Below are 9,737 nucleotides of genomic sequence, written 5' to 3'. Positions count from 1 at the left end.
ATGTTGTGCTCATTTTATGCCTGTCTTTTTGTACTGCTGTGAAGCACTTTGAGCTGCAATTCTTATATGAAAGGTGCTATACAAACACAGTGTATTATTATTATATATTATTATAGTTTGCTTCATTAATTAAAGGGTGTGCATTTAAGTGTTCTCTAGTGCCTTTTGTCCGCTTTAAGGTGGTGGTATAAGTTAAAGGTTGTGGTGTCGAAGTAAAAAAAAATCCCTATCACCTATCTGGGCTAAGCACCTATCTGGGCTAAGCCCCGGATCTCCTACAATCCTAAATCCGCCCCTGGAAGAGACCCTTCGGAGCTAAACCAATCAGAGAGGGTCTTCGCTGTACGCGGGCTAGCCAATCAGAGAGCGTCTTCGCAAACTTTTTTTTTTTTTAGAAAAGGGGCGGGACAGACACGGGAGAACCAATCAGAGAGTTTACAGCTATTATGTTTTACTATTCAATTTATGTGACATCACTCGTCAGCACATTTTTGACAGGATGTGACTAATTATTCTCTCTCCCTGATGGGATCCCCGTCATGTGTTCCTTTTCTATAAAACGTCTGTACCCTCATTGTGAGTCAAGCTTTTGTTGTACACTGTGGTCTGTAACAAAGTGCTTCCCAGATCTGGTCAAATAAACACTTCTCACCTCATGACAGATGGGTTGAAATTGTCTTTCTTATGTCTTGAGTCAATTGGCTGGCTGGTGGAGACTGGAGATTTGCATTTACATCACATTCACATTTAGTCATTTAGCGACAAGTCAGCAGAAAGGGTACGACTTACAACTGAGTAACAATGTTCATCAAACAGTGCTGAAACTTGGGTGCTGCAGTGATGAGTGCATAGTAGTAGACATATTAGTACAGTAGGAAGAGTGCATGATAGTATAAGACAGTAAGAATGTTAGTATTTTCTTTCCATTTCAGATATTGATTGAAGGAGTGTGTTTTTAGTCGACGGCGAAAGATTGATCGGGTTTCTGCTGTCCTAACTGGTGGGAAGTTTGTTCCATCATTGTGGAGCGAGGACCGAGAATAGGCGGCTTCTCTTTGATGAGTGTTACCTTACCTGCTGTAGGCAGCAACATGGTCAAATATGCTGCTTCATTCCTCATCCTATACAGGAAATACGGACAAATTCAACCAATCAATGCCTGCAATGCATTGAAAATACCTTTTTTTCAAGCAGAACAATTACTTCTATGCCTATAATTGAAGACTAAAGTAAATGCTCTTCTTGTGTATTGAAATGTGATATTATTAGCATGGAGCCAGTTCATATTCATGACATGTCTCTTCATTGTTTTATGAATGCAATAAGTACAACAAAATTGTGCACGATTAGAATAATACCCTAAAACACAATTGGATCAATCTTACTTTATTAATATCCTGGCAATATTGTTAGTCTGCCATATGAAGTAAAAAAATGTTTGTTTCCTTTTTACAAAAATACACAGTTATTTACAAGTATCTTAAAAAACACACTATAATCATAAAAAGAGGAATGGCATCCTGGTTGAGCTCCAGAGGGAATCCATCCTTGCTGCTCGGTGTGGAACAATGTTGGAGAACATGTCTTTGCTGCTCGGTGTGGAACAATGTTGGAGAACACGTCTTTGCTGCTCGGTGTGGAACAATGTTGGAGAACACGTCTTTGCTGCTCGGTGTGAAACAATGTCGGAGAACACGTCTTTGCTGCTCGGTGTGGAACAATGTTGGAGAACATGTCTTTGCTGCTCGGTGTGGAACAATGTTGGAGAACATGTCTTTGCTGCTCGGTGTGGAACAATGTTGGAGAACATGTCTTTGCTGCTTATAGAACAATGTTGGAGAACACGTCTTTGCTGCTCGGTGTGGAACAATGTTGGAGAACATGTCTTTGCTGCTCGGTGTGGAACAATGTTGGAGAACATGTCTTTGCTGCTCGGTGTGGAACAATGTTGGAGAACATGTCTTTGCTGCTTATAGAACAATGTTGGAGAACACGTCTTTGCTGCTCGGTGTGGAACAATGTTGGAGAACACGTCTTTGCTGCTCGGTGTGAAACAATGTCGGAGAACACGTCTTTGCTTCAGTACACTTTCGATCTACAAACAATACAGAATACAAGACAACACATAGTAAAATCAGCATTAGTGTGAATTTGAACATTTAGAGATGCAGCATGAAAACAGACATCAGAGAAGACTACTGCTCTGCCCCAGAGAGGAGTTGCTGCTGAAACTTAAATGTCGTTTCATTTTCAGTTGTCAGGGAATGACCTGTCTGTCACACAGCAGTCTCTTGACTGAGAACACGTTTGAGTGACAATCATGTCTATTCAGTTGTGTGTGTGTGTGTGTGTGTGTGTGTGTGTGTGTGTGTGTGTGTGTGTGTGTGTGTGTGTGTGTTGTGTGTGTGTGTGTGTGTGTGTGTAATGAGAGTTCAAATGGAAGTTCAACTGAGAACACTGAACCTCTCTCCGCCGTCACATCACCTTTAACCAATCACACGATCCTCTAACACTAAAGTGTGCTAGTTACTACGGTTTTGCACACCTTCCTTTAATTGAGTTTGAAAATGAAGTTCACGAGTTTGAACATCTCCTCCCGTGATGTCATCCCTCAGAGGACACTGCATCCTTTTAATTACAGCTCAATGACATGTAGATTTTTAAATATATATATATAAGGATTGCTATTTTTTTCATCTACATAATTTCATTGATTCACTATACAGTACCAGGCTAATGGAATGAACTGAAGAAAACCTTGAAATTAGAACATTTAATTCCGTTAGAAGATTTAAAGGTCTGACATTTTAAATGTTGATTGTAATTGTTTTCTTTAATCTACGGTGATCTATGTCTGAACTGCACTTGTTTGTCCAATGTAGTTGTATATGTCTATTATACAGGATACGTATACAGCTCTCTCTTGAAAAAGAGATCTTGATCTCAATGAGACAGCCTGGTTAAATAACCCGGCACCATCCGTGAGCCTCTCAAAATGCCTTCTGAAGCACGTCAGGTCATCTGTGATTGCATGAAGGACGCGACGGCTGGTTAACCCTTTCACTACCACACTGCATAAGGTGGTAGTGTGGTAGTGAAAGGGTTAACCTTCTGTCGTGTGGCAGTGAAAGGGTTAACACTTTGTCGTGTGGTAGTGAAAGGGTTAACCTGGAGAAAGCCGATATTGACACGAGGCCCAGGAGGAACTCCAGGCTGTAGAAGCAGAGCAGGACGGCGCTGAGGATGAACTCCAAGCGCAGCACGAAGGTCTGCAGCAGCAGGTAGTAAACGGCCAGTGCTGTACAGGGCAGCAGAACCAGCACAGACACACTCATAGCCGGAGAGCGCTCACACAGGTTCCCCTTCCAACCTAAGGGGAGTTAGGGGAAAGATAGGTAGGTAGCCTACTTTATTAATCCCTCCAGGGAAGTTAGGGCGTCACAGCAGCATTGCAAGACAAATAGGACAGTGTCAGAAATCAGAATAGTGTTTTTCAATGGGTCAAACTCAGAACAATGTTTTGCAATGGGTCAGAACAATGTTTTGCAATGGGTCAGGATAATGTTTTTCAATTGGTCAGGATGGTGTTTTTCAATGGGTCAGGATGGTGTTTTTCAATGGGTCAGGATGGTGTTTTTCAATGGGTCAGGATAGTGTTTTTCAATGGGTCTGAATAGTGTTTTTCAATGGGTCAGGATCAAAACTGAAACAAGGCCTGTATGTTTCTGATAAGCTGATTCTTCAGTGACTGAAAATTGGTGGTACATGTGATTGTTGCAAAACACTCAAAAGTCCAGTTGGGGGCAGTAATGTACCGGTAACTTTTTTGGATGCTAGAGAAATACTAAAGAACGAAGAGGCCTTATCGAGGGAAATGGAAACAATTACAACTATAACATAGTGCCAGCTTTAAAACAACAACAACAACAACAACAACATGTTGTGTGCGTGTAGTGTCTGGGCCAGTATTTAATTCCAAAACATACAAATAAGGCCACATGCTGGATCCTGCAAGAAGGAACATGACATATCTCCATAGGCAAACTACAGTACAGCAGTCAGTCGCCAACGCTCACCATAGAAGATCCTGAGGGTCTCCAGGCCGAGGTGGAGGAGGAGCAGAACCACGTCCAGAACCAGGCTGTCTGGAGGGTAGGGGAGCAAGACCCCTACACACACACACACACACACACACACACACACACACACGATAAGAGTACTAATACCCACATGAGACAAGTACTAATACCCACATGATAGAGTACTAATACCCACATGATAGAGTACTAATACCCACATGATAAAATACTAATACCCACGTGAGAAGAGTACTAATACCCACATGATAGAGTACTAATACGAGAACACGATAACCTTACAGACCTTTGTTTATGAGCATGAGAACCTTACAGACCTTTATATATGAACATGAGAAAACGTACACACCTTTATATACGAACATGAGAAGCTCAGCTACAAAGTAGGCAGCAAAGTACCAGCAATTTAGGTAAAGAAGAATCTGGAGTGACGTGGAGGACAGCTGAGGGGGTAAGAGTCAAGGAAAGAAGAGCCATAAGTATCAACGTTGTGTGTGTGTGTGTGTGTGTGTGTGTGTGTGTGTGTGCGTGCGTGCGTGCGTGTGTGTGTGCATGAAAGAGTGTGTATTGGTTAGCTTTGTACTAGCCAATGGAAAACAGCACTATCTATGAATGAATGAATGAATGAATGAATGAATGAATGAATGAAAACTTTATTTAACAGATTGCAGAATGGGTACAATACAGTACGGCTCAATAGACACAATTGTTAAGGGGATGCAGACCTGAGAAAGACGTTTGTCTTGTTTCCATCAGGGTCCATTTTCAATTCATATAGACATTTATGACATAGGGACATATAGGTATTTAGTACTGATACATTTGTGACATAAACGGTATTCAAATATACAGTAGTTACCCCTAGATCCTGACAGAGTATATACATTATGATGGGGAGGGGACTGTACATTAGGAGGGGGTGGGTGGGTGGGAGAGAAATATACATACGGCGGGGAGGGAATATATACATGCGGTGGGGAGGAGACTGTCTATTAGGAGGTGGTGGGGGTTTTGGGCATTTACGGTGGCCAGTTTCGAATTGCAGCCTCCCGTAGGTGCTCTTTAAGAGCGGTTTTGAATGTGGGTAGGGATTCACATTCAAGTTTCAAGTTCAAGTTTCTTTAATAGTTGTCATACAGAAGTAGAGAATACTTTCATACAAAATGCTTCTTACTGTTACGCTCCAGAGACTGTGCTAGACAAGATAGTATCAAATAACATAGTATAGCATGTAATTTAGAAGAAGAAAATGAGGTCACAGTGTTCGGTATAGACATATGTACAATGTTCTGAGTTACCATATAATATACAATACTATGCAGTGTACTAATGTACAGTACTATCTAGTGCAAAGCAGAAATGGGATGAGGTACAATTTAGGTACAATTTACAGTAAGGTGTACGAGTTGTAGTGCAATCCTTCATCAATAAATATAAAGTGTGGGGAGTGGGTGCTACAGTGCGTTTGTTTAAAGTGGGTGTGTGCTATAAAGTGTGTGGAGTGGGTGCTACAGTGTGTTTGTTTAAAGTGAGTGTGTGCGTGTGGATGTGTGTGCTATGTGCGTTTGGTGGTTGTTGTTGTGTAGTGTTCATTCATTGTTCGTTTAGCAACCTGATGGCCTGGGGATAGAAGCTTCTTCTGAGTCTTTCTGTGCTCGCCTTGAGACTCCGGTATTCCTTTACAGCTTTGGGTAGGGCGTTCCACATTGATGGCATAATTGCGAAACGTGTTTAGTTCCTTGTTTGAGCCGAATCTGGGTTTAACATGATTTGTTGAGCTTCCTCTGGTGTAGTGGTTGTGGTATTCACTGACCTTTGGGAAGTATTTTGACATGTACATGGGTACCTTAGTCGTATAGTGTATCTTGTAGACCAGGCCCATTGCAAGTTGCTGTACTCTGTCGTCTACTCTAAGCCATCCTAGGTTGTCAAAGTGGGCAGGGGTGAGGTGGGTTCTGGGGTTCAGGTCAAGTAGTAGTCTGACCAGTTTGTTTTGTGATGTTTGTAATTTTGTTTTAAGCGCCTTTGAGGTGCTTTGGTACCAAGAGGTGCATGCATAGTCGTAGTACCCTTGAATGAGTGCTCCTGCCAGAGTCTTCAGGGTATTCTTGTTTACCAGAGAGGAGATCCGGTACAAGAATCTAGTTCGTTGGTTGACTTTTTTTATTACATTGGATACCATTTTGTCACAGGAAAGATCTACGGCACAAACGGCACCATCTACAGACCGCCAGAACAAAGTGGCTTTTATGACACAATTGATGGGTGTTTAGCTCAAGTTTCAAGTTTGTTTATTATTTTTCACAACAAAATACAGAATACTTTATGATGAAATGCTTGTTTCTGTATGAGCCCCTGAGCAGGGGCGGAGCTATAGGCGCGGCAGGGGAGGCAGCTGCCTTAGGGCCCGCCCACCGTCTGGCGGGAGGGGGGGCCCGGGCCCCGGTCCCCCCTCCGGCCCCGGGCCCAGGCCCGGGACTGAATGGAGTTGCCGTTCGCGTGTGGGACTGGATCGAACACAACTGGTGGTAACGGCAACTGGGACTGGTGCGTTTGTTTTGATTCTAGGCTCCTCCCGTTTTGCCAGTACTGTGGTACGAGTACGACTGATAGCGTGTGGTTTAGGAACAGGGCGTTTTGCACAAATCCAGCGCTCCCTTTCCTTGGCTGTGACGTAGCCACGTAAATCTCACAAGCAGCGCGGAGGTGTCACGTTCACGTTACGTGGGAAGAATCGGAAGAAACAGCTTCCGACTGGGAAAAACCATTCACGTCAGCCTCCTAGTTGTAATTCCTACTAGGACATATGGGATTTTTTATAGACCCCGATATCTCCCACTTCGCGTCACGAATTGCGGAAGTATGGATGTGGGCGTTTTGATCGAGTCAATGCGTGAAGGCTTCCTAGTTGTAGCAACGAGATGTCCTCTGGTTCTTCCGCTTCTTCCCAGTAACGTGAACGCGGCATGGTGCGCATGCGCTGTGACACCAACGGCGGAGATGGACGTTCGGTCTGTAAATACCACTCGTCGAGTAACAATGTTTTAAACTGTTTATTGGCAACTGCGAGCTTCCAGACCCCATCGTGGAGCTGTGTTGGACCCATATTGTACGCTGGGTATCTTTGAAATTCAGATCTGATGTATTCTTGACACACCGCGAGCCCCTTGACGACGCTTGGTCGTTTCTCTACTGGGTGATCGGGGCGGGTGGGCAAGTGACTCCGGTCACAAAAGCCACAGGCTTGCAAACCGAAAGTCACGAAAGGGGCTAACCGAGGACCAGCACAAAGTGTGGATATATTATGATTTAACAAGTCTTATCTGTCCAGGACGATGACAACATTATTGCAGGTAAGCTAACTAGTACTACTATTACTAACGTTATCACGCTAGCTTGGATGCTAACTAACGTAATGTGAATGAATGAATGAATGAATGAAAACTTTATTTAACAGATTGCAGAATGGGTACAATACAGTACGGCTCGTTAAGGGGATGCAGACCAGAGAAAGACGTTTGTCTTGTTTACATCAGGGTCCCCCATTTTCAATTCATAGTGATCATAGAAAACATATACGTTACCACCTAGCCACAATCTATGGTATTTCTGGTTACCACATGGGTGGCGCACGTGAACACTTTGTGAATTATGTGAGGGTGTATCATGATGATGGTAATTTGGCACTTAACGAACGTTACCTATCTCTTTGCCGTTTTGCATAGTGCACTGCATAGTACCAGAGATGACAAAAGTTATGTGGTAACATAGGTCGCATCACTGCCAGTAGTCGGCATATTACCCAATTCTGACTCTGGTATTAGTCAACTAACGTACTGTTAGCCAGCTACTGTAATAACGAAACTGAAATATCTAATGATGATAGTCAATCATAAAGACAGAAAACACTCTCATCACAGACAAGCTGGATCTGGCCAAATACCTAAACATGTCATGGTGAATGAATGAAAACTTTATTTAACAGATTGCAGAATGGGTACAATACAGTACAGCTCAATACATACAATTGTTAAGGGGATGCAGACCAGAGAAACACTTTCGTCTTGTTTACATCAGGGTCCCCCATTTTCAATTCATTATAACATAATGACATACAGATAGACAGTAGTGCTACATCTATACATGACATACCAGATTTGCAAATACAGTACTGTTTGTGATACGAAAAGAGTCCAGAAAAGAGAGTATATACATTTGACGTATTATTATTGTATTGTGATATGTTTTGTTTCATGTTGGATTTTTTTTTTTTTTTTTTTAATAATACAATAAATATCGGGGGGGGGGGGGCCCGAGCTGTCAATCTTGCCTCAGGGCCCGTGGGGCATTCCAACCGCCACTGCCCCTGAGAGTGTGCTACATACAGTAAAAATAAAGTAAGTAAAAAATAAAAAATTATTATTTTTATTTAGAAGTCAAAAGTAAAGTCAATATACATAATATACAATATACAATACAGAGTAAAATGAGTAACAGTGAGGTACAAGCTGGGGTTGAAGATTCTTATTGGGGACTGGAACACGGATACGCAACGTAAAGAAGCACCCGTTTCCAAGTCCTTCAGTAGGTTTTGTGATCTGCACAGTGTCAGCCAGCTAATCACCCAACTCACAAGACTAGAGTGTGTGATTCAACACAAACTACCATTGATCTCATTCTGACCTCTAACAAGTCCAGGATCTCCAATAAAGGGGTTATAGCATGCGGGTTTAGTAAGTGATCATTATATTTGAGGGGGAAGATGAAACAGTACTATATCTGTATGTCACAAATGTCTTGATTAATTGAAAACGGGGGACCCTGATGTAAACAAGACGGAAGGCTTTTTATGGTCTGAAAATCCCCTTAACAATTGTGTGTATTGAGCCGTAGCCTACTGTATTTGTACCCATTCTGTAATAAATTATGTTAATAAAGTTTTCAATCAATCAATCACGTCGCTGAATAATTAAATCAAGTTGCACGAGGAGCTGTTAGCGGCTAGATTCTCCAAGGGTCCTGTATCAGGGCTCCATCAGAGATATGATAGATAAACATTGCAGTGGTTTGTGCGCATGCATCATCAAACGTTGTGTGGTATCCCCCCGTTCAGTCTTTTGTGAAAGGATACGATTGGTTGCCTCCCTGTAATAACACAATGGAAAGAGCAATAAGGCAACGCTACCTTTAACGTTGCTTTTAGCAGGTGAATGACATTTTAAAAAGGTTTCTGGAACACGGTGGATAATGTTACATGTGTCGTGTATTGAATATAGCAGTCCATTAAAGGGACAGTTTTGCAATACTTGCACGAAATCTTAGGTTAAGCTAACTACTTACCAGGCGCCATGTTTGATTGCCATGGAAACAGCATGGGGAAGTGACGACACATTTGTAATGGGTGCGATTTTTTGTTTTGATTGATTGATTGATTGAAAACTTTATTAACAGATTGCAGAATGGGTACAGTACAGTACAGCTCACTACAATTGCAGACCAGAGAAATACTTTCGTCTTGTTTACATCAGGGTCCCCCATTTTCAATTCATCATAACATAATATGACACACACACAACATACAGACAGTAGGGGAGAGTGGGGTGAGTAGTTCCACTTTTTACTTAAAGTGCCTTTAAAGCA

General features: G+C 42.3%; 1 protein-coding gene across 1 annotated transcript; it reads right to left on the bottom strand.

Annotated features, from left to right (window-relative positions):
* Positions 1-1,380: 1,380 nt before the first annotated feature.
* tmem216 (transmembrane protein 216) lies at positions 1,381-9,453 on the bottom strand. The gene is made up of 6 exons (XM_084332568.1): positions 9,438-9,453; positions 9,229-9,242; positions 4,447-4,540; positions 4,077-4,169; positions 3,169-3,370; positions 1,381-2,095 (listed from the first exon to the last, which is right to left on the bottom strand). The coding sequence occupies exons 1-6, from the start codon at positions 9,445-9,447 to the stop codon at positions 2,080-2,082; spliced, it is 429 nt and encodes a 142-aa protein (XP_084188694.1). The 5' UTR covers positions 9,448-9,453; the 3' UTR covers positions 1,381-2,079.
* Between the last annotated feature and the right edge of the window lie 284 nt (positions 9,454-9,737).

This window comes from Notolepis coatsorum (genome assembly GCF_963971535.1).
Source record: "Notolepis coatsorum genome assembly, chromosome: 16".
Classification (NCBI taxonomy): Eukaryota; Metazoa; Chordata; class Actinopteri; order Aulopiformes; family Paralepididae; genus Notolepis; species Notolepis coatsorum.
This window is presented reverse-complemented; position numbering and strand designations above follow the sequence as displayed.

Coding starts and splice junctions, on each gene's coding strand:
- tmem216 (XM_084332568.1), bottom strand. Junction 4,170..4,446: donor TCTCATGTTCGTATATAAAG/GTGTGTACGTTT, acceptor GTGTGTGTGTAG/GGGTCTTGCTCCCCTACCCT. Junction 3,371..4,076: donor GACCCTCAGGATCTTCTATG/GTGAGCGTTGGC, acceptor AACTCCCCTTAG/GTTGGAAGGGGAACCTGTGT.